This window comes from Osmerus eperlanus, chromosome 21, assembly GCF_963692335.1.
Source record: "Osmerus eperlanus chromosome 21, fOsmEpe2.1, whole genome shotgun sequence".
NCBI lineage: Eukaryota > Metazoa > Chordata > Actinopteri > Osmeriformes > Osmeridae > Osmerus > Osmerus eperlanus.
In genome coordinates, this window is record NC_085038.1 from 11,335,326 (window position 1) to 11,360,528 (window position 25,203).

Here is a 25,203-nt window from a genome sequence, read left to right on the forward strand (position 1 = left end):
GTGTTTGTCTTTATACATCACTGTCACGATATAATGAGGAAAGGAACAAGTTGCCCTTTCATGCCCCCACAGCTACAAACACGTATGTCTTTTATTCATGCCACAAGTCATACACATTCAGTTTTGTGTTACTTGTATTTGTGTGTATTTAGTTTGGGCGTAATTTGTTTATTTATATTTTTGTGAAGTTCCAGTGAAACAAACATGCTGTAGCCACTAAAGGGCAGTATTTGGCAGTGTTCGTCTCCTTGTTGCGGCCGCTGGTTTTGATAAACAAACACAATAAGGAAGTCAAACAAACATATAAACATAATATAAACCCGAGTTAAAATGTAAATGTATGAAACATTTTTTCCAGAAGGTTCTTCTACTGTTCCAAATTCTTCTTGAACCTTCTTGAATCTTTGGGACACTGTTTATGATGTGTCATGGCCAGTTTCCATGTCTAGCTGACAAACATCACACTGCCAAAATAAAGCACAACCAAAATGTAATGAGATTATCATCTTCTGTAAGCTGCTGCCCAAAAGGCAACTCAGGAGAGCAGAATACCTCAACGTAAAAACAAGCAGGTGTTCCAGACTGTCTACCCAGGGCCTCTCTATGGCACAGAGCTCATGGAGGCTACCTGACGGCTGGTTGTAATCAAAGACATTCCTTATCGTGGATTTCTAAACATGCTTAAATAATGACAACCTTTACCCCATGTAGGCCAGATAACAGGCCTGATATCAGACTTTAGGGCCCAATATGCATGGAGTGCAGTTTCCATAGAGTCTCCTACAGTTGAACTGATAAGACCAAAGTTATATTTGGAAGAATCAAGGGAAGGAGGGGGTGGTTATGAGAGGGGCGAGGAGGAGGAACGGAGAGTGAGGAAGTGGAGGGGGAGGAGGGGGGGGTGAGGAGGAGGAGGCAGGGGAGGAAGAGGGGGAGGTGGAGGAGGGGGGGGGTGAGGAGGAGGAGGCAGGGGAGGAAGAGGGGGAGGTGGAGGAGGGGGGGGGTGAGGAGGAGGAGGCAGGGGAGGAAGAGGGGGAGGTGGAGGAGTAGGGGGAGTGATGAAGAGGAGGAGGAGGAGGGGGAGGAGGTGACAGAGGAGGGGGGGAGAGGAAGAGGAAGCGGTGAGGAGGAGGAGGTATGGGGAAGAAGAGGAGAATAAAGAGGAGGTGGTTAGGAGGAGATCAAGGAAGAGAAGGATAATGAAGACCAGGGGGAAAGGAGGGGAGGAGGAGGCATGGAGGAGATTGAGTGTGTGTGTATGTGTGTGTAGTGGGGCAGGGTTAGGTTTACGTTATGTTCATGTTGGATTGTGTCCTTAAACTATTTAGAGGTTGACCTGTTCTCTCGCTTCAAAAGTAGCTTGTTCAGAATGACAGACACTACTGTGAAAATTGTGAATCATTTTGTGAGTCATCATAGTTCTTGTTAGAGATCATAAATCAGAATCTGATCTTGATAAAAGTTGTTTTAATTGATGAGTTTACGGTCCTATTTTGAAGTGTTGTACAGAACAGGGATCAAGGCTATAGTAATGGCACAAGAACAACACACACGTGCAGAAACACACACACACACAGACACATACACAAACACACACACAGACACATACACAAATACATACACACACAAACACGCTCTCCCTCTTTCACCCTCTGAATGTCCAATCTCTTCTCCAAGACACAGCCCCACCCTCCTGCCCGTGTCTATCCAAAGGTCGAGGAAGGGGGGGATTGTGGTGCTGTAAAAGTCAACGCTGTCCTCTGGGCCTCTCAGAGAGAGCATGTGTGTGTGTGTCAGACCAAGCTGAAACATGTCTGCTAAGCTACTCCTGGGCCTGGTTCTGGTTCTGAGTGGGTCGCGAGGTGTCGAGGGACAGAGTGCTGTCGAGACCGAGGCCAGAGAATTTCTGAAGCGCTTTGATGAGAATGCCACCCGCCTCATGTACCAGTACTCCCTGGCCTCCTGGGAGTACAACACCAACATCACCCAGGAGAACTCGGACGAACTGGTGAGTAGGCTGGTAGTAACCAGGTAGGCTGGTAGTACCCAGGTAGGCTGGTAGTAACCAGGTAGGCTAGTAGTACCCAGGTAGGCTGGTAGTACCCAGGTAGGCTGGTAGGCTGGTAGTAACCAGGTAGGCTGGTAGGCTGGTAGTAACCAGGTAGGCTGGTAGTACCCAGGTAGGCTCGTAGGCTGGTAGTAACCAGGTAGGCTGGTAGGCTGGTAGTAACCAGGTAGGCTGGTAGTACCCAGGTAGGTAGTAATCTGGTAGAAGCCAGGTAGGCTGGTAGTAGCTAGGTAGGCAGCTGACTGGTAGGCTGGTAGTAACCAAGCAGGTAGAAGCCTGATAGATTGTAGGATGGCAGGCTGGTAGTAGGCTGGTAGCTAGAAAGCTGGTTGGCTGGTGATAGGCTGGTTTTAGGCTTGTTGTTTTTTGTCGGTTTACTGGCAGGCTGTTTGCAGGCTGGTAGGTTAACAAGCTGACAGTCAAGTCCAGCAATGTACTGCAGCTGATCTCAACGTGTAGAGGAGATGTCCTCTAACAGTTGCTGGTGATGAATATTGATAGCAGGACAGACCTTCTCCTGGGGTGACAGTGGTTGTAATGGTTAACAGGCAGGCTGACAGTGCCTCATACTTAACCTTGTGTCAACAGAAAGGTCAGTCTTCGAGGTTTAATAAAAACGTTACCTGACGGTCAAGGCTTATGACTGTGTGGCCAGCTGTAGGGTCTATGCTAACACCTGTATGTGTGTGCGGATGCCTGTGTGTGACTGTGTGTGTTTGTGTGTGACTGTGTGTGTTTGTGTGTGTTTGTTTCTACAGTCGAGGCAGGGAGCTATCTGGGGAGAATATTATTCTCGCGTGTCGGAGGAGTCTCAGGAGTTTCCCATCGACCAGATCAGTGACTCGGAGATCAAACTGCAGCTCATCTCCCTGCAGGACAAAGGCTCTGGTGCCTTAGATGCAGTCAAGGCTGCTCGCGTAAGCTACACACACATGAGTTACACACATAGACACACACACATGAACCACACACACAACACACATACACACAAGAGCTGTACACACACACACACATGTTAGTTACACACTCACACACACACACGTGCACACACACACACACACACACACACACACACACACACACACACACGCACACACACACACACACTGCAAAGGCATATAATCAATGTCAGTCATAACACAAGATGTTAGGGTTGAAGCCTAGTCTGATGTTATCATTCATGAATCATTGATCATAGATCAGAAATGTAATATAATGATGTTTTTTATATAACTTAAGTGTGTTCTTCTTGTCTGTCCAGCTGAACAAGGTGATGAGTGAGATGAGCACCATCTACAGCACAGGGACAGTGTGTGAGCTGAACGACTCCTCCATCTGCCACACCCTGGAGCCAGGTACACTCTAGTCTCCTAACCCTGGACCTAGTACACTCTAGTCTCCTAACCCTGGACCTAGTACACTCTAGTCTACTAACCCTGGACCTAGTACACTGTAGTCTCCTAACCCTGGACCTAGTACACTCTAGTCTCCTAACCCTGGAGCTAGTACACTGTAGTCTCCTAACCCTGGACCTAGTACACTCTAGTCTCCTAACCCTGGACCTAGTACACTCTAGTCTACTAACCCTGGACCTAGTACACTGTAGTCTCCTAACCCTGGACCTAGTACACTGTAGTCTCCTAACCCTGGACCTAGTACACTCTAGTCTCCTAACCCTGGACCTAGTACACTCTAGTCTACTAACCCTGGACCTAGTACACTGTAGTCTCCTAACCCTGGACCTAGTACACTCTAGTCTCCTAACCCTGGAGCTAGTACACTGTAGTCTCCTAACCCTGGACCTAGTACACTCTAGTCTCCTAACCCTGGACCTAGTACACTCTAGTCTACTAACCCTGGACCTAGTACACTGTAGTCTCCTAACCCTGGACCTAGTACACTCTAGTCTCCTAACCCTGGAGTCTTGTACACTCTAGTCTCCTAACCCTGGACCTAGTACACTCTAGTCTCCTAACCCTGGAGTCTTGTACACTCTAGTCTCCTAACCCTGGCCCTAGTACACTCTAGTCTCCTAACCCTGGAGTCTTGTACACTCTAGTCTCCTAACCCTGGAGCCAGGTACACTTTGGCTACACCTCTACTGGACACTTGTCTGCTTATCTCTTCTGACAGCACACAATCGGCTGTTAGAATGCCATGGCAACACCCTTTAATTCAAGTCCAAGGTCACTGTTATGGGACAGGTGCTGGAGTCCACGTCCACTACCGAGAACAGAGAAGACTTCCTGCAGGGAGACGCTTCCTGCTCTACAGGAGATAGAATATGATCAGATAGAGTGGAAAAGAAAGTCCTTGTTTTGTGTGTCTGTGTAGTGTCAAATAGACGATCACAAAATATCAGATAGACTTTTACTGAACAAGCCACCTCACTATCTGACTGGAAACATGGACATGTTCTTCCTTTTGGTCTGTGTGTGCCTGTGTGTGTGTTTGTGTGTGTGTAGGTCTGGAGAGTGTGATGGCCAACAGCAGAGATTACTTTGAGCGTCTACATGTGTGGGAGGGCTGGAGGGTGGAGGTGGGCAAGAGGATGAGGCCACTCTATGAAGACTACGTCGACCTGAAAAACGAGGCTGCCAAGCTTAATGGTAACTACGGAACACCTTCCTGTCTCGCTGCTGGCCTCTCTGCTGGTCTTTCTGGTGCTGAAAGCTGAAAGCCAAAACATACTAATAATAAATACTTCTTTTGTCTTTTTCTTGCATACGTCTCTCCCGTTCTCTATATCTCTGCACCTCACTCTCTCTATCTCACTCCCTGTCCCTCTCTATCTGCCATATTTCACTCCTTCCTTCCCCTCCTCTCCCCTACTCTGCAGGGTTTGAGGACTATGGTGCGTACTGGAGGTATAATTATGAGACCATTGAGGCTGATCTCAGGTACAAGTACAGCAGACAGGACCTGATGGAGGATGTCCGCAAAATTTACAAAGAGGTACCACCCCATGTGGCTTGCAGGGCACTGTAGATCAATAGCGGTGATCACCATTCATTCATTCTGTCACCCTGTTCAGTGTATGAGAGATGCACAAGAGAGTGAAGAGACCAAGTGTTTCTGTTGTTGCTTTGTTGGATTTTCTGACCCCCCCCCCCCACCCACACACACCAGATTCTGCCCCTGTACAAGGACTTGCATGCCTATGTGAGAGGTCGTCTGCAACAACATTACCCTGGACACATCCACCACCAGGGGCCGCTGCCTGCTCACCTGCTGGGTACGCTGCCTCAGCTCTGTCCCCAACACAGCGCTGGCCCCACCCCTGTCAGCACGACCTATCAGAGAAGCACTGGGTGAACTTGATTTGTCTCACCCACTCATATCCATCCAATGGATCAGTGCCAACAGTGAGGCAAACCAAACACACACCGATTTGTTTTTTTTATGTACTTATTTTCTGGAATTGACCCAGGTCTGCTGAAAGGCACCTCTGTAAACTTGGTGATTATTGTCTGGTTTGAGTATAGGTGAAACATGCACAGTCACACAGAAGTCACACAGAAGTCATGCACATTGAGAACGGCAAACATGCTGCTGTCCCCTGAAATATCTCTGAGGATATGTCCCTAAGCACCTTCAAAAATTATGTGGAAAAAGAAAGATTGTTTTATTGAAAACATTACTAATATTTAAGTATTTATAAATACATACAAATCTGTATCCAGGTGACATGTGGGGAAGATTCTGGACCAATCTCTATCCTCTGTCCGTCCCCTATCCTGAGAAAGAAGACATCGATGTCAGCGAGGCCATGATTGAGCAGGTAAAAACATCTGGCATTTGCTTCACCCAAACACATCTCACCAATCATAATTTTTATTCGCCATGAAAGTTTGCATAGACAAGGAATTTGCTTTGGCAGGAAGGTGCAAACATTAAACATATAGGAATCAAAAATTTAAATATGAGGACTAACTATACTAAGGGTACATAACTAGCAATACTAAGTGGAATTAGATTAAAATAAACTATACAATAAAATATAAAATAAAATATAAGTTGCAGTAATTTACAATATAAAAAAATTATAAAAATACAAATATTACAAAAAATACTAATGGTACAAGATTGTATTGTGCAGTGCAAAAAGCAGTGTGTTTTAAGGGCATTGAGTCATGAAGTCAGTGTTAACCCTTGGCCTTGTTGAAGAGGCCAACAGCGGAACGGAAACTGTTTTTGTGGCATGTGGTATTGGTCCTGATTCTTGGTCCAAGACCAACCATGTGACCAATAGTGTCTTCTCGTGTACATGCATGTACACTGAGTATACCTTCTTCCTAACCATAACTGATGGAATTTAAGCACATTTTCTGAAAGACTTCACCCACTCAGTGGCCTCAGGCATGAAGCTGTGAGAATATCTGGCAGGGGGTCAGTTTTCTGCATACCTGCTGAAGATTGAGGGACCTTGGATAAGAACCATTTAGTGGATATTACTACGCTTCCAGTGGTGTTTACAGTGCTTGATTACAAAATGCTATTCAATCTTTCTGCCTTACTTCAAAACAGATTCATGATCTGTCAGGCTCCAGATTCAGGAAATGTTTTGCCAGTAATGACACAATGAAGTACAGATATGTATTTTTCAAAACATTTTTTGTCTTTCTTTCCTTCATCTAGAAATGGCCTGAGAAGAGATTATTTGAGGAGGCAGAGAAGTTCTTCATGTCGGTGAACCTTTATAAGATGTTTGACAACTTCTGGGACAATTCCATGTTTGTGAAGCCTGTAGATGGAAGAAAGGTGGTGTGTCACCCCACCGCCTGGGACATGGGCAACAGAGAGGACTTCAGGTACTGAAGATCATTCAAGTCAACCGTAACATCTTAATAAAATGAAGAACGTAATGTCATGTAAATGTAAGAACCAGTCCTTAACCTTGGATCAATTCTCTCCTCTCCTTTCCTCTCTTCTCCAAAGGATCAAGATGTGTACCAAGGTAAACATGGATGACTTCTTGACAGCGCACCATGAGATGGGTCATAACCAGTACCAGATGGCATATCGGAACCTGTCCTACCTGCTGAGAGACGGGGCCAATGAGGGCTTCCACGAGGCTGTGGGGGAGATTATGTCGCTTTCTGCTGCCACGCCCAAACACCTGAAGGCCCTGGGACTCCTGAAATCGGACTTTGTTGACGATGAACGTAGGTAGATGGGTCACTGAGAAGACACATGACAGGACACCTGATAGGCTTAGGAATAGCTTAGGAAACTTCTGGAAGAAAACTATTTCGATTTTATTTCCTGGTACAACCTTTTTTATTTTTGAAATGTTGGAAAAGTTTATTGCAGGTGTAGGTGTGAATTGTAAGACCGGAGGCGCTTGGTGTTTGTCCCCGGCTTGTGAAACACAATTCTGGTTAGATGTTCAGGGAGATAATTGACTCTTTAATATCTGACTCCAATTTTAGAAGTGCGTTACCTGTAACCTTGAGCACTAAACAGTTAATGACATGAAACTCTGACGTAGGTAAAAATCATCTGCTTGAACAGAGCACCGACCTTAAAGCATGCATACTCATTAATCAGTCATCTCTACTATAATATGGATTTAACCACCGACCTAGTATGTAAACCGACTACTCAGAGGCTCCGGTGTTTCCTTCGGAGCGTGGAGGTCCACTGTAAGTGACTCAGAGGCCTTAAGTTAAAACCTACTTCAAAAGTCTATGTTTATAATCAGTATAGCCGCATCGACCCAACTAGATCAAGGTTTTCACCGCCGTAGCGTGATAGATACGTTTCAATGAGAACAAGTAACTTAAAATGCACAATAATAGTTTATTATCTAAATAGTAAGATAATCAATACAATGATAATGAAACATCATCAAATACAAAACATACCTTCAGAGCAATGGTTAACAAAGGTATTCACAATGAAGACTAGGCGCCTAACGCACTGGAGCTGTATCGTAAACAGAACTCAAAGTGATTTGTAAAACTTCTTCCTATATACACCCAAACCTGACTAAAATGGGGACACAGACCATATGACAGAAAGGTTGTCTAACGCATACAAATTCTAATTGGATCATTAATCAAGGCTGCAGTAGACTAGTGGTGCCCTTGCAAGACAAGGGAACATGTTAAGCACATGTTGGTCTGCTGCAAGCACAAACTCTGTAAACCCTATAAATGTACATGTTACAGCATTCAAATTATTACTAGAATGTAATACATGAAATAAGAAACAAAATCATATCAAACATGACATTAAAAGCTGTTTAGAACTACGTATATTTACAAGAACACAACTTTTAATGATAATTTCAATCTGCTTCCTGTCAACCCTGCAGAGACAGAGATCAACTTCCTGTTGAAGCAGGCCCTGACCATAGTGGCCACACTGCCCTTCACCTACCAGCTGGAGGAGTGGCGATGGCAGGTGTTCATGGGGAACATCCCCAAGGACCAGTGGATGCAGCGTTGGTGGGAGATGAAGTAGGTCTGGTGGCCCAGCAGGAGAGAGATAGTGGTAGCAGGGGTGGTTTGGTGATAGGGGTGATATCACCCAGGCTCAAGGCCTTTTGGATAAGAGGATTCCATGATTGAAACCCATTGACTTTGAGTTTTAAGAGAGTTATTTGTTAGATTGAAGGGTCTTTAATGGTGATGTTTATCCAATTGGATAAGAGTGTTGTCAACAGTGCTAGAGACCTATTGGATTTAAGAGTTGTCAATCATTTTAGTGGCTTAGGTAGTCAATACTGTCGATCAAGCCTCCCTTTAGCCAGCAGTGTTTTTTTTAAATAATGCTGCATCACTATTAGATAGCAGTGTTGTCAGTCATGATAGTGACCTATGCGATGTCTGCAAAGTCAGTAACCCTGCCTCCTCAATGCAGACGGGATTTAGTGGGTGTGATGGAGCCCGTCCCCCGAGACGAGAGCTACTGTGACCCCCCTGCCCTATTCCATGTGTCTGGAGACTACTCCTTCATCAGGTAGAGTACACACACACACACACACACACACACACACACACACACACACACACACACACACACACACACACACACAGGAAAACACGCTCCTGATAATCTCTCCTTTATAATCTCTCAGTCTCTCTGACCCTAACTTTCAATCTGTATGAATGATTGACAGGTACTTCACCAGAACCATATACCAGTTCCAGTTCCAGAAGGCTCTATGTAAGGAGGCGGGGCATACAGGACCTTTGTTCAAGTGTGACATCACCAACTCAACACAGGCTGGCAGTAAGCTAAGGTATCAGTATACAATCTCATAATTTATTTTGTGTATAGTAAAAGGATAAGTTATGCCATTTTATATCTAAAGAAGGAAACAAAAAGAGAAGATGCTATGTTACTATGTCAAAATATGTTGCCTCCTCTGCTAGGAATATGCTGGAGCTCGGGAGGTCCAAGTCGTGGACCAGGGCTCTGGAGCAGGTTTCTGGAGAAGTCAGAATGGACGCCACACCACTGTTGGACTACTTCAGCACCCTCCACACCTGGTTAAAGGAGCAGAACCAGCTCACCAACAACAATCCAGGCTGGCTGACCACAAAAGACCCCAGTGAGTTCTGAACAGGCCGTGTCTCTCCTTGATCCCCTCCCGTGTATTTGATCCTGACACTGACCAAACTAATTCCACATCATTTCTGTTTCCTCCCTAGATCCAGAGTTTGCCATCAAAGTCCGGCTGAGCTTGAAGGCTGCCATGGGCGACAAAGCTGTGAGACCACTAACCTGGGAGGGTCTTTCCTCCCGAGTACCCTAACTTTGATCTTTTTCTACCTCTCTCTCCCTCTTTCTCTCGGTTTCTCTCTGTCTCTTCCACTCCTATTCACTCTCAATCCCTCACATTCTTGTTTGCACCCCTCCCAGTACCCATGGAACCCCAACGAGTTGTACCTTTTCCAAACCAACATGGCCTATGCCATGAGGCAGTACTACACTTCCACCAACAGAACTGCTCTCTTCACGTAAGCACTCTCCCCCCCCATCCCCATTGACTGAATGTTCAAGATAAGGCACTGAATGAACACGGAATGAATGATGCTGATAATACATTGATAAAGGAATGAAACATGTCTGGCTAGCTGGGTTGTGATCTATTCATGAATGAATAGATGACAACTGAAGACTGTTGGGTAAGGGCGCTTATTGGTTGTGATGTCATGTCCTGGTTTACCCTCAGGTCGGAAAACATCCGGATCTATAAGGAGACACCTCGCATCTCCTTCTACTTCCAGGTTACGAACCCTGACAACACCACCATGTTTATCCCTAAAGCAGAGGTAGAGGCTGCTATACGGTACGATCCCATGGCCTGCAGAGAATGGTCCTTATTTGGTCAAAAAAATCAACCTAACTCTACTAGGAACATTAGAGGATCCAGGCTGCTGAGGATTCTTCTACTCATAAGTCATAATTTACCATTACACTGACCTCGCCTCGCCTCTCCTCTCCTCTCTTCTCCTTTCCTTTTTCTCCTCTCCTCTGCGCTCCTCTCCTTCCCCCATGCACACAGGTTGTCTCGTGGTCGCATCAACGATGCTTTCCAGCTGGATGACAACACGCTGGAGTTTGAGGGTCTCCCGGCAACACTGGCCCCGCCAGTGGAGCAGCCAGTCACGGTGTGGCTGGTGGTGTTTGGGGTGGTCATGGGACTTGTAGTTACGATGGGCACCTACCTCATCGTCTCTGGCTTCCTTTACAGAAAGAAGATGTAAGTGTGTGTCTGTGTCTGTCTGATCTCAGGTTTACAGTGTACTGAGGCGTAGTCTGAGGTTTACATTAAGGTGTAGGGTAAAACTTTATTCTGACTTGATGGGAATGTAGCAAAACAACGTTTGTTTAAACAAACTAACTTTTACAAATGAACAGACATTTAGAACAAGCTGCGTACACAGCAACACCATATTTCCATTCTCTCCTCTGTAACAAGATTATTGGTTTGTGGGATTGTGTTTTTGTACTGTATGTCTATGTGTGTGAATACATGTGTGTGTGTATGTCTGTGTGTGTATGTATGTTTATGTATGTGTGTGTGATGGTGTGTGTGCACATGTGTGTAGGAAAACAGCAAACCCCGAGGCCGCAGCTGCCCCCCCAAACCCTTACGTGAATGGAGAGGCCAACAAGGCATTTGAGAGAGACGAGGGGGAACAGACCGGCTTCTGATCCAGACGTCTGGCCTGGAAGGGACGGCCAGCCTCCACCTGACCCCACCTTAGCACTATGATCATTTACATTTACATTTAGTCATTTAGCAGACGCTTTTATCCAGAGCGACTTACAGTAAGTACAGGGACATTCTCCCCGAGGCAAGTAGGGTGAAGTGCCTTGCCCAAGGACACAACGTCATTTTGCACGGCTGGGAATCAATCCGGCAACCTTCTGATTAATAGCCCGACTCCCTAACCCATCTGATGATCATGGGTGTAAATTGTGTACATGTGTTATATATACATTTCTAATGTGTTGTAGAGTGTTTTTGCACAGTTTTTTCTTGCGTGTCAATTTATTTTAAATAAGTAACATTTGATAGGATAATCACTTGAAAAGTGGTTGTTTATTTGTTAACTGTCAAGTAATGTTGTCGAATTCCTAGTTTATATATTGAGCACAGACAGTAAATAATCCTGGTCTTGGGGATGGGTGTTGATTTTAATACTTTCATATCAATTAAACATCTTTCAAAAAACAGAAACAGTTACATACAGTATGTTTTATTGAATTAAAAAAATAATAAAAAAAACTTCTCTTAGATAACCTTCCTGAGAATTACACTTTAATCTATACTACATTTAACAATTATAAAAATGCATGAACTGAAATACCAGGATAAAGCATTCATGAAAATACCAGAAACAAAGCAATATAAAAAATATTCTAGTAACAATCAAATACCACAGCAAAGTCAAACTGAATCATTTGAAGAACTTGCACACACATATCTGATTAACATTTGCACAAATCTAGTCTAATATAAAGTGTGCTCTTTTTTTAGTTGTTGCCAAAATATAAAGAACATCGCACTCAACAAGCATTCAAATATGTGCAGCAGATGAAAATAGATGTCAATTTCAATTAGGAAGCACACAAGGACAGCTGTGGATTCATGGATAAGGATCGTAGTAAGTTGAATCGTTCTTTATGTAAATAGGTATATGGATATTTAATTAGACAACCAGTTATTAAACCTAACATTAGCCGTCCAAAAAAAAGATTCAACTTACTATGATCCTTATCCATTAATTTATACTTTTAAGAGTGTATTAATCGAATAATGTTAAATGTTGCATTAAAGATACATGCCCATGGATATTTTTAACTACCTACCAAATGACTCTGGATTGAAATCATCAGAATTGTAGTAGTAGTTTTTCTTATTTGCTGATTTTTTTGTGTGATAGACAGACAAAAATGTCCAATGATACGGTACACAGAAATTGCTATATTTGATTGGCTCTTAGATGGTTTTGGGAGCGGTGTTCCTGCCTCCTTCTACAGAGACACATCTTTTTTTGCAAGTACACAAATCTTTTTTGCAAGTACATAAATCTCTCTTGCAAGTACACAAATCTTTCTTGCAAGTACACAAATCTGTTTTGAAAGTACACAAATCTTTTTAGCAGAGCTTGCTCTCCTGGCACTAGTTTTCACGCCATAAAGAAGCCACCATGCATGTGACCATGGTAGACCACGTGAACAGTCTAGGTTCCTGAGCTTACATGCACAACACCGGACAAGAAAGAGGATTCAAGGAGAATTAATGGATCGAAGACACAGCAATGGTCTGCTGTAAAGTCTGAGGCATGAAGGTCAAAATGAAGCTGGTTTACAGAGATGCAGGACGGTGAATACAAAAGGCAGCCCTTGTATATGACATCATACTGTATATGGTCCTGACAGCAATTTTACCGGCCTAAACACAGGGCATGATAATAATGAGTGTAACGATGTAAGATAATGATAAAGTAATATATAGTAAGTAATCTCTCGTAGGGCTGGGCGATATAAATATTTTTTTTTTCTCTATATTGTCAAAATGTTTACGATATTCGATAAGATATGTTTGCATTTGCTTTTAAATAATAAAAAAACATGATTTTATTTTGCCCCCATTAGAAAACAACAAAAACAATTTAGATAGAGCAGCTATTGTTATAAAGTACAAAATGTGTACAAAATGTGATGAAAAAGGGACGTAATATTGGATGCTCAGCGCGTTATTTGGGAAAGTATGGTTTAATTTGAAATATTTGATATTCACAATATTTTCAAATTGTACATAGTCTACAAAATTGTTGCGATATTATCTCTAATATTCGATATATCGCCTAGCCCTAGTCACTCGCGCATGTTTAAATATCATTGTGACTGATTCAATGACTTTTCTTAGTAAGAGCAATAATTATGATCAGCCACAGTAACATAAACACATGGTCTGCTCTGCATTTGGTAGACAGCCTGAACTCACAGCTTAGATGTACACTACTACACAACTAATTACATTACATCTAAAGGAATCACCTCTAAATCTACCACATCTAAATGTATCACATCTCAATGACATGGTAACATAGACACACTGTAATGGTGGTTGGTATAATGTGTTTATACTTGTCGCTGCAGGAGGTTTTCGACCGTTTTAACTGTGGAGGTCAAGCCTGTACTGTTACAGTACATTAAACACTATTGCTCTTAGATAGCTTTCTTTACTGCATGCAGGCATTAGCAGCCAAAATACGATGTTTGTAATTATTAAGATTCTACATTTAAAGGTCCCATGACATGAAATGTTCACTTTAGGAGGTTATTTAACATTAATATGAGTTCCCCTAGCCTGCCTTTGGTCCCCCCGTGGAAAACAATTTCGATAGGTGTAAACCAAGCCCTGGGTATTCTTCTCTGCCTTTGAGAAAATGAAAGCTGAAACGCTTGGTTTTGAAAATGCTGGTTTTATGATGTCATAAAACTGAAGGTTACCTCCCCTTTCTCTGCTTTGCCCGCACAGAGAATTTGGCCCACCAATGAGAAAATGAGCTACGACCGTGCAAGCGCGATATTGGTTTTCCTCGAGACATCAAGGCTCGCAAACGACCAAAGCATGGCAGTTAGCCCCGCCTCTTTCTTTCTCATAGCATTTAAAGCTACAGACACAGAAACAGCACGTCCTAAGGAAAGCTCATTGTGGGACTGCTCGTAGTGGCTGTAATTCTGCACCAAGGCTGAATTTCGGGAAATAAACTTCAGATACAGTATTAGGGGACCACTAAGGCCTATATAAAAGCATCCAAAAACAGCATGTCATGGGATCTTTAAGGGGGGCCAAAAGGGGGTCCAAGCTTCTTGTCACAGGGGCACTTCCCAACCCTGCCCCCCCCAGAAATGCCCCTGTGCAGTACTACATAACATTCCAGAAGTAGATCCAAACTCTTCCTTTGGGATAGGGGTTAAAGAGATGTGAATGTAATTCATACCACATTTGACAAAGCAGTGTTAGCTATGACACATTTTCATTTTTTAAATAATTGTACTTCAATAGACACTTTGCACAGTAAAAACAATAATGATGAAACTGCCACCCCGAACTAACTGCTGGACCCACCTGACCACCAAATTAAAACATTTCTGGCTATGCCACAGGTTTTAGACTACCAAACATTTAAACAAGACAAATTCCTGAAAAATACTTAGTCAGCTACTGGCATGTAAAACCTATTATATTATACTTTCAAAACGTTACGTACAACTTGCTGCCATCTTGGAACCACTCTTGTTGCAGTAATTTGGGTCTTCAAGGTCCCTCAGTTGTTCTTAATGAGAAAAAAGAACAAAGCCTCTTTTTCCTGTCCCTTTTCCATCTGTTTCACCTGGGCTGATGGGGCTAGCTCGCCGGAACGACTGTTGGTGTGGATAAACCAACCGGGAAAGGCAACGGATTCGAACTTCAGCAGGCTTCTTACCGAGGCTGCCTTCATGTAAAACAGGAAACCGAGAGCATCCTGGTCGCCCGGTGGAATCATCTTCAGCTCCTTCTTGTCACATGTCTGATGGCCAGGGACCCAGGAAGTAAACACAGTATGTTATGATTAGTATCATTGCAGTTACGAAGCAATAATCCACGAGAATGTGCGGTGTATCACCACATAAATAAGGGTATCTCTTCACCTCTATGCACAGAGACACCCTGTCACTCTCCTTGCTGCACTTCAGGTAGCAGTTAGAGTCGGTGAAGTTGAGCGCCACGGGCATTCCCTTGAACGTCCCATCAACACTGTCCGATGCGTAGTAGTAGATGGTCATCTTCTCTGCTCGGAGAAGAGGCACAGCGGGCCGAGCACACACACTGAGTTACCAATATGGGTTTTTTAGGGGTCATGTGGGCATGTTGGACTAACCTGGGTTTGTTAGGGGTCATGTGGGAGTGTACTAACCTGGGTTAGGCGACATGTAGGGGGAAGATTTGGGGCAGGATTTCCTCAGGTAGAAGTGAGTGTTCAGGTGTTCAATGCAGATGTTCTTTCTGTCCCTCTCCAGCTTTTTGAAACTCTCCCCTCCTCGTGCCACTGACAGGACACACAGACAGACACACACACACACACACACACACACAGACAGACCCACTTCAAAAAACTACTTTCAATAGCTTCCTCTTGTGTCCAATCTTTTTATATTTGGATTCATACAGTCAATGGAAGTGTTTCGACACATCCTGTAAAAAATAACAGGAATCATTTTTTGACTGTCTACTTGAAGGATGGGAGTATCTTGATCACCTTGGTCAGAACAAAAGTTACAACTTTAACCTTTTCATGTTCCTGTTAAATTTGCCTGAAAACGCCTAAACAGCATACCCAAAGTAAATTGGAAGCTGTTCTTGAACCATTTGGAGTACATGCATGTAAATGATCTCTTTTGAAAGCTGACACTCTGAAGTTATGTCCCCTGTTGTCAGGACCCCTGTCAGTCCTTCTAGTGTTGAGTAATAGAAGCTTGAACACAAGGAAAGTGAAAATTTCTATTTCCGCCTAGATTTTGTTTTGAAAACAGAGGCCTGAATAGGCCTAGAGGTGGTAGGTATTATCTGGAAGACTAAATTGGACCACAGGTTGAAGCCTTACCCAATTAAAATCAAAAGTCAAACATAATACCACAATATATTCATATTTGACACATGTTTTTATAAGAGTACATCCAGGAATTTTCTAAAAGGGTCTTTTGGAGACTCCAAAATGACCCTTTGTAACCAAGGTCAAGGTCAAATAAAAAGGTATTATTTTTCATAATTGTTATCTCTAATGAAAGGTGGTACTTAGAACTATCATATATAATAGCTAAATCCCTAATTAGTAATACTGAAACACAAAAACTGAAGCATGAACACATTGGAGTGCTTTATCTGATTCCAAGGATTGGCGCACAAAGAACACTGATTCTGTCAACCATATTGCGCAATCGACTGTTATTTTGAAGGCTCCACAGACGCATACAAATGAGGTATTGGCATTTTCAGCTAGCTGTCAGCTACAAGGCTAACGAGCTAATTTCAGAGCCAGTCGAAGCCAGTTCGAGAAATTTGTTTAGAACGAGTGTGGGGGGGGGGGCGGGGGGGGGCAGGACGCACAGACCTAGTTGGCTTTAGAGGGCTGTCAACGGGGCATGGAAGCTCCTATTGGGTCGAACAAGGTGTCAATCAAAAGGGGAGGGTTCAACGGACATTTTGAGACCTTCATTTTGTAAATACTCCGTTGATAAATCTGAGAAAATAACACTTTTATGTGAACAAGTTGTTTCTTCCGTCGGCTAACTTGCATAATGAAACAAAGGATAATGGCTATTCATGAACGTAAAACATTGTATTTGGACGAATTACTTTACATGGTTAGATACTTTGAACCCTTGGGACTTACGCAGATCAAGTTTTGATGGCATGATTTGCACACCTGGACCTATTTGAACAACTTAGGGTGAGTACAACTTTTTTCTTTGGCATTGTTGAAGGAATGTTCACCGGAAAAAGACGTTGACTTTGCTTGCTATTGCGACTTGATCTTGAATTGGTTTATTTCAATGGAAGCACAAGAATCGTAGCTTTCCAACGATGTATAACATGTGTAGCGTCTAAAAAATATATTTTTTAGAATTTAGTGCGTCGTAACTGAGGAAGGGGGAGGCAGCATTTTTGTCTCGCGAGCGAAACAGGAGCGTAAACAGGTTAACATCCATCAAACCTATCCCCTGAAACATGACCCCCTGACCCCTGATCCGGGACCCGAAAGTTTGATGGTTGAAAAGAGATCAGTCTCACCTAGAGTCACGTTGCTGGAACCCGCCACCACCACAACATCGTTGAACGTACACCCAGTACCTCCGCAGTCATGGCAGGGGCTCCCCGAGTCACAACCGCGGCCCCTCACAACCGAAATGGTGGTGTTTGTCATGGCAACCAGGACCATGTCCACTCCTTCCCTCTCGTCGGAAGCCCCTCCCCCTTGGGGTTTCTTGGCATCATCCGTGCCTGGACAAATTCCTGGCCCCTCTTCCTTCTCCTCCTCTTCCTCCAGATCCTCCTCCCTCTTCATCTCCAGACTGAAACTGAGGAGGGTTGATTCTTTGAAGAAGGGGCAGAGAGAGCCCCTGTCTGGGCAGGTTAGGGTCGGACAGCCAGTATCACTGTTGGGGTGACCTTGGTGGACTGTCTGGAGCCAAGAGGGGTTAGGAGGATCAAGGTTGAGGCAGTGTAGATAGACAGAGGGATATCTCTCTCTCTCTCTCTCTCTCTCTCTCTCTCTCTCTCTCTCTCTCTCTCTCTCTCTCTCTCTCCTCTGCCTCCTGAGGGTTTTTTCCAAGAGTGACTCACCAGTATGGGGGCTTCCTCAATCAGCATGTCTGCAAACCCCTCTGGTGTGATGTCCTGCAGACTCACCCCGTTCATCGTCAGAATCTTGTCACCCTTCCTAACACACACACCAGGGGCACAGCCAGAATAGCATTTTTTGGGGGGGTCCCATCTTAAAATGATATGTACAAATCTATCTGTCAGTTTATCGATCTATCTCTAACTATCTCTCTCTCTCTGTATATATGTACATATAAAATTTCATTTTTCATTGTTCATTTCATTTTTATTGTAAGCAATCAGAAATATGTGTGTGTGGGGGGGATATGTAAATGAGGCCCCATGGTGGCTACTCTACTGCCCTAGACACACACACATGCACATATACACACATGCATAAATGCATGCAAACACACACACACGTGTACACACACACACACACAAATACACACACACATGTACAGACACACACACACACACGTGTACAGACACACACACACACACATGTACAGACACACACAAACACACACACACGTGTACAGACACACAATATGGTGTCTCACCTGCTTTAACAGTAGCATTATTGAACACGTTTATATATGAATAAACTAATGTGTGGATAACAAGAGACATGAATGGTGAGCCCATATGAACATCTGTCCTACCTAGCAAATGCTCCAACTCCTCCTCCTCTTGTCTTCAGGACCGACTCCACCTCGTAGCAGTGCTTCCCATCCTGCAGGGTGTGACTGATGGACACCCCTCCCTGGACAGACTGTGCAAAGTCCTTCCCAAATGAAAGACATAATGTCCATTAACCAGAGAACCGGCTGGTGAAAGCTCTTCCCTCTCACGTTGCTTTACTGTCGCGCCATCTGACAACAGAATAATATGGTCTAGACAGAGGTGAAATCACGAAGAGCGAGAGGATGGGAAGGCAGAGGAGAAGAGGAGAAAAGGAGAGGAGAAGAGAAAAGAGGAGAGTGGAGAGGAGAAAGAGGAGAGGAGAGGAGAGAAGAAGAAAAAGGAGAGAAAAGTAAAGAAAGCAACAGAAAGGAGACTGGAGAGGTCTTCTTCCCCACCTTGGTCTCCATGTTGTCACTCTTCAGAGAGGTCGTCTGGGTAGCGAGGTCTGCTTCGTCCTTTTAACCGCTTGTTGTGTGGTGTTGACACAACACAGCGACGTCTGCTCTCAATGCCAACCCCCAGATCAGAGAGGAACAAAGACTTTAGTGACAGGGGGAAGTTGGAGCAGGGGGAACTGCAGGACAATCGTCAAATTGCAGAAGTGAAATTGAACACGATAAATGTTTATGAACGGTCAATGGTTCAAAACAGAACCAGGAGATTTGATAAACAAATGACTGGTCATATGGGGCAGATGATATCAGACACAACCCATTCACACGTACACCTCCTTCCTCTCCATCACTCATTGATCAAGTGTGGTCAGCCCAGAATTGCGTTGCGAGTCGGCACAGTCCCTTTCCCAGCAGGCGTCATACAGGAAGCTTGAAGCTTAAGAAGCTTAATCTTTGCACTTCTGAGGCACCCAACACCCTTCTCACTTCCTCTCCCCGACTAGTCTCTCTTTAAGCCACACACACACACAAAGACACAGTCTGTGGATGTGTGTGTGTGTATGTTCTGAAATCCCAAACTATAAACACCTGTACAACCCCCCCCCCCCCACAACCTGTACAACTTCTTCATTTCAAAACGTTTTTATGACTGCAAGGTCTTGAGCACAATGGTCTCTCTGTGTGTGTGTGTGTGTGTGTGTGTGTGTGTGTGTGTGTGTGTGTGTGTGTGTGTGTGTGTGTGAAAGAGAGTGAGAAAGATATGGGAAAATGTGTCCAAACTTTTGACTGGTACTGTATATACATATTTACATTTACATTTATGCATTTAGCAGACTTCAAAGCGACTTCCAAGAGAGGGCTTTACAAAAGAGCATAGGTCACTGATCATAACAACGAGATAGCCCCAAACATTGCGAGCAGCCAAAACATGAAGCATACATTGTGGAAAACCAAATAAGTGCCAAAGGGAAGAAACATAAGAGCATGCAGTTATTACAATTGAACAACATGAAACTCCCCACAAGAGTGCAATAGTGTACCTGTAGAAAAAAATATATACATACATACATACATACATTATTGGTTAAAAGTTTTAGAACACTGAAATTGTTAGTTAAAAAAAAATTCTCCTCCAGAAAAACTGGAGGATAAAAAAAGGTTTTGGTTACCAAACACAGGTGTCCGGTGACTGTTGTTGATTACTTACATACCCTCTGAGCTGTATAAAACAACATTATAACATTATAACCCTGAAAGGTGTAGGTCTTTCCTTCATAGAAAGAAAGGCAAGGTTTCACTGAGTACGGTTTCCTACACCACCACAAAGGACTTACTGGAGGAAACTCTGACAGGAAGAGTACTGGTAGACCCCAATACCAAGAGAATCAGAAGTCAATAGCTTACAGTTAGGTCCATAAATATTTGGACATTGACACAATTTTCATCATTTTGGCTCTGTATACCACCACAATGGATTTGAAATGAAACAATCAAGATGTGCTTTAAGTGCAGACTTTCAGCTTTAATTTCAGAGTATTTACATCCAAATCAGGTGAACGGTGTAGGAATTACAACACATTTTATATGTGCCCCCCCCCTTTTTAAGGGACCAAAAATAATTGGACAAACTAACATAATCATAAATCTAATTGTCACTTTTAATACTTGCTTGCAAATCCTTTGCAGTCAATGACAGCCTGAAGTCTGGAACCCATAGACATCACCAGACGCCGGGTTTCGTCCCTGGTGATGCTCTGCCAGGCCTCTACTGCAACTGTCTTCAGTTTCTGCTTGTTCTTGGGGCATTTTCCCTTCAGTTTTGTCTTTAGCAAGTGAAATGCATGCTCAATTGGATTTAGGTCAGGTGATTGACTTGGCCATTGCAGAACATTCCACTTCTTTGCCTTAAAAAACTCTTTGGTTGCTTTCGCAGTATGCTTCGGGTCATTGTCCATCTGCACTGTGAAGCGCCGTCCTATGAGTTCTGAAGCATTTGGCTGAATCTGAGCAGATAATATTGCCAGAAACACTTCAGAATTCATCCTACTGCTTTTGTCAGCAGTCACATCATCGATAAATACAAGGGAACCAGTTCCATTGGCAGCCATACATGCCCACGCCATAACACTACCTCCACCATGCTTCACTGATGAGGTGGTATGCTTTGGATCATGAGCAGTTCCTTCCCTTCTCCATACTCTTCTCTTCCCATCATTCTGGTACAAGTTGATCTTGGTCTCATCTGTCCATAGGATGTTGTTCCAGAACTGTACAGAGTCTTTTAGATGTTTTTTGGCAAACTCTAATCTGGTCTTCCTGTTTTTGAGACTCACCAATGGTTCACATCTTGTGGTGAACCCTCTGTATTTACTCTGGTGAAGTCTTCTCTTAATTTTTGACTTTGACACAGATACGCCTACCTCCTGGAGAGTGTTCTTGATCTGGCCAACTGTTGTGAAGGGGTTTTTCTTCACCAGGGAAAGAATTCTTCTGTCATCCACCACAGTTGTTTTCCGTGGTCTTCCAGGTCTTTTGGTGTTGCTGAGCTCACCAGTGCGTTCTTTCTTTTTAAGAATGTACCAAACAGTTTGGCCACACCTAATGTTTTTGCTATCTCTCTGATAGGTTTGTTTTGATTTTTCAGCCTAACGATGGCTTGCTTCACTGATGGTGACAGCTCTTTGGACTTCATATTGAGAGTTGACAGCAACAGATTCCAAACACAAATACCATACTTGAAATGAACTCTAGACCTTTTATCTGCTCCTTGTCAATGAAATAACGAACTCCCATGAGGGAATAACATACACCTGGCCATGGAACAGCTGAGCAGCCAATTGTCCAATTACTTTTGGTCCCTTAAAAAGGGGGGGGGGGGCACATATAAAATGTATTGTAATTCCTACACCGTTCACCTGATTTGGATGTAAATACCCTGAAATTAAAGCTGAAAGTCTGCACTTAAAGCACATCTTGATTGTTTAATTTCAAATACATTGTGGTGGTATACAGAGCCAAAATGATGAAAATTGTGTCAATGTCCAAATATTTATGGACCTAACTGTATGTGTTTTGTGGGGGGTAATGAGAGCGAGAGAGAGAGTGTGAAACAGAGAGAGATAGAGAGTGAGAGGGAGAGAGTGTGGGAGAGAGAGAGAGAGTGAGAGAGAGAGAGAGAGCGAGAGTGTGGGAGAGAGAGAGTGAGTGAGAGAGAGAGAGCAAGAGTGTGGGAGAGAGAGAGTGAGTGAGAGAGCGAGAAAGTGAGTGAGAGAGAGAGAGAGAGAGAAATGGGCGAATTTCATGACTGTTCAAAATGGTCTCAGGCCAGAGCCAGACCCAGACCTGACAACAGGTCCCCCTCTGCCCACCATGCTGTAGTCAGTCATGAGTAACGCTCTATTTACACCCCAATCTCCCTCATACCCTCCCACTCCCCACCACCCACCCTCTCCTTGCTGGCCCCAACCCCACCCCGTCTCCTCCTCCCCTGCTCCCTCCAGCACCAATCCCCCCATTCTTCACTCCAAGTCTATTTTCAGCTCCCCCCCAGCTGAATGGCCAATAGGAGGCCAGAGTATATTCGGTCGCCGGGGTGGGATTGGGTTACAAGTGAGCTACGGCACTGTGTGACGGTTTGCAGGTTGTATGCCAGAACTAATTTCTGATTTTCTGTCTTCACAGTTCTAGGTATGTATAGACATCTGTGTGTTGGCACATGTGCTAATATGTTTGTTCGGTGTCTGTGTTGGCACATGTCCGTGTTGGCGTTTGGGCTGGTGTGTGTTGGCATGTGTCGATGTGTGTTCTGGCGTGACTCACAAGCTCACATGGACATTAGTAGACCTCCGGCAGTACAACTCACAGATTGTACTGTAAACCTTCAAACCGTGAACACAACCACAAAGGATGGTCACCTCAATGTTTGTGGATCATTGGAAATGCAGCGAATGTCAAAACAATTATGCATAACAAAGGAATGACTATCTTAGACTTGTTTGGTGTCATGTCATATCTAGTATATATCGAGCTACTGTACACAAATAACTAAATCCTTATTGAATCACTCATATTACTTTAATGTGCTTATACTGAAAACCAAATCACCAAACATACATTCACTTGAGAATCATCATATACTCAGTCAACAGAGAGCTTCAAAGATTCAAAGAGTAAAATAACTAAACTGAGGGCGAAGGTTCATAACATCCTTTTATACTAACATCCTCATAAGTCCTCTCTCAGGTTGGAACCACAAAGACTGATAAGCTCTCTAGTGGTTCAGAGGATTTCTTAACATTGCACCGTAAGCGCTCAGCATCCTGTTTCTCTGTCTCTTTGCTCTCGAAAGCACTCAATTTAGACAATTACACACAAGCATTGTTTATTGTTGGTAAGCCACACGGAGATTTAGGACTGAGAAGCATACAAGTTAGGAGAAGCACCCACGTGTGTTAATGTCAGGGTGTGAGGTGGGGTAGGACCCAAACGCAGGAGAGATGCGAGGCATTGTAGAAACAAAGGGTTTTAATCTCAAACCGGGGAACAGATGGTACTCACACGGCACAGGTAGTAATGACAAGACAAAGAATGGACACAAAACAGAAACCTAAATACACAGAACCAAACGACACACAGGTGGACACAATGAAACTAACGAGAACTCAACGAGACACAGGTGAAGACAATGAGACAGGGAAACACTAGGGCAGGGCAAAAAACTGAAACTGGGGGGGGTACAGTACCCCCTCTCAAGGGACGTCCCACAAGGCCGGAGCAGGTCCGGAGGTCGGCCCGGGGGTCGACCCGGAGGCAGGCCAGAGGGTCGGGGCAGGTCCGGAGGTCGGCCCGGAGGCAGGGCAGAGGGCCGGGGCAGGTCCGGGGGTCGACCCGGAGGCAGGGCAGAGGACCGGCGCAGGTCCGGGGGCCGGCCTGGAGGCTGGGCAGAGGGTCTGGGCAGGTCCGGGGGTCGACCCGGAGGCAGGGCAGAAGGCCGGCGGCCCGGAGGCCGGAGCAGGTCCAGGGAACCACCCGGGGGCAGGACGGGCACAGGGGACGGGCACAGGGGACAGGAGGCGCCTGGGAGCGCGGACGAGGGGGCGCGGACGAGGGGGCGCCTGGGAGCGCGGACGAGGGGGCGCCTGGGAGCGCGGACACGGCAGCAGGCTGCGGCCAGGAGTCCTCGGGCGGAGGAGGCGGCGGCCAGAAGTCCTCGGGCGGAGGAGGCGGCGACCAGAAGTCCTCGGGCGGAGGAGGCGGCGACCAGGAGTCCTCGGGCGGAGGAGGAGGCGGCCAGGAGTCCTCGGGCGGAGGAGGAGGCGGCCAGAAGTCCTCGGGCGGAGGAGGAGGCGGCCAGGAGTCCTCGGGCGGAGGAGGAGGCGGCCAGGAGTCCTCGGGCGGAGGAGGCGGTGGCCGGGGCACAGGGCAGGACCGGGGCACAGGGCAGGAACGAGGCTGGGGTACAGGGCAGGACCGAGGCTGGGGTACAGGGCAGGACCGAGGCAGGGGCACAGGGCAGGACCGAGGCAGGGGCACAGGGCGAGAACGAGGCTGGGGTACAGGGCAAGAACGAGGCAGGGGCACAGGGCAGGACCGAGGCAGGGGCACAGGGCGAGAACAAGGCTGGGGTACAGGGCAGGACCGAGGCTGGGGTACAGGGCAGGAACGGGGCTGGGTACCGGCGGCAGGTGGCCGAGACTCCCCGGCAGGAACAGCCTCGGTGCTCTGGGTGCTGGGCGGCACAACCTTGTTCGTCCGGGCACAAGGCGGCACAACCTCAGGATGAGGCAGGGGCACAAGGCAGGATCGAGGCAGGGACCCAGGGCAGGACCGAGGCTGGAGTCGGGGTTCAGGCTGGGGCTGGAGCCGTGGTAGGAACCCGGACTTTGGGTGGGCCCTCCGCTGCAGGCTTCGGGGTCCACCAGAGGCAAGTCGGGTCCCTAGGAAAGGGTTGCGTGTACTCTCTGCTGGGTCCTTTCTTGGTCTTGTCATTCTGTCAGGGTGTGAGGTGGGGTAGGACCCAAACACAGGAGAGATGCGAGGCATTGTAGAAACAAAGGGTTTTAATCTCAAACCGGGGAACAGATAGGGTACTCACACGGACTCAATGGACACAAAACAGAAACCTAAATACACAGAACCAAACGACACACAGGTGGACACAATGAAACTAACGAGAACTCAACGAGACACAGGTGAAGACAATGAGACAGGGAAAC

The 25,203-nt window shown here is 45.3% G+C and overlaps 2 protein-coding genes across 4 annotated transcripts; one reads left to right on the plus strand and one right to left on the minus strand.

Annotated features, from left to right (window-relative positions):
* The first annotated feature begins 1,793 nt into the window (after positions 1-1,793).
* ace2 (angiotensin I converting enzyme 2) lies at positions 1,794-11,396 on the plus strand. The gene is made up of 18 exons (XM_062447017.1): positions 1,794-2,008; positions 2,827-2,985; positions 3,330-3,423; positions 4,534-4,677; positions 4,908-5,023; positions 5,198-5,303; positions 5,752-5,849; positions 6,707-6,879; positions 7,007-7,233; positions 8,388-8,532; positions 8,936-9,034; positions 9,195-9,317; positions 9,451-9,629; positions 9,730-9,788; positions 9,941-10,038; positions 10,254-10,370; positions 10,587-10,784; positions 11,134-11,396. The coding sequence occupies exons 1-18, from the start codon at positions 1,811-1,813 to the stop codon at positions 11,237-11,239; spliced, it is 2,439 nt and encodes an 812-aa protein (XP_062303001.1). The 5' UTR covers positions 1,794-1,810; the 3' UTR covers positions 11,240-11,396.
* A 213-nt stretch (positions 11,397-11,609) lies between these two features.
* Positions 11,610-19,121, minus strand: il1fma (interleukin-1 family member A). 3 transcript variants are annotated; one of them, XR_009928053.1, is made up of 8 exons: positions 18,989-19,121; positions 18,572-18,693; positions 17,928-18,024; positions 17,376-17,766; positions 15,502-15,633; positions 15,236-15,375; positions 14,806-15,114; positions 11,610-14,437 (listed from the first exon to the last, which is right to left on the minus strand). XR_009928053.1 is itself a non-coding variant. In XM_062447016.1 (7 exons), the coding sequence occupies exons 1-7, from the start codon at positions 18,998-19,000 to the stop codon at positions 14,872-14,874; spliced, it is 1,137 nt and encodes a 378-aa protein (XP_062303000.1). In that variant the 5' UTR covers positions 19,001-19,121; the 3' UTR covers positions 14,449-14,871. The 3 variants fall into 3 exon arrangements, 1 of the variants encoding a protein (XP_062303000.1); XR_009928054.1 differs by having other exon boundaries at positions 18,572-18,781; positions 18,989-19,036; XM_062447016.1 differs by lacking the exon at positions 11,610-14,437 and having other exon boundaries at positions 14,449-15,114.
* Positions 19,122-25,203: the final 6,082 nt, after the last annotated feature.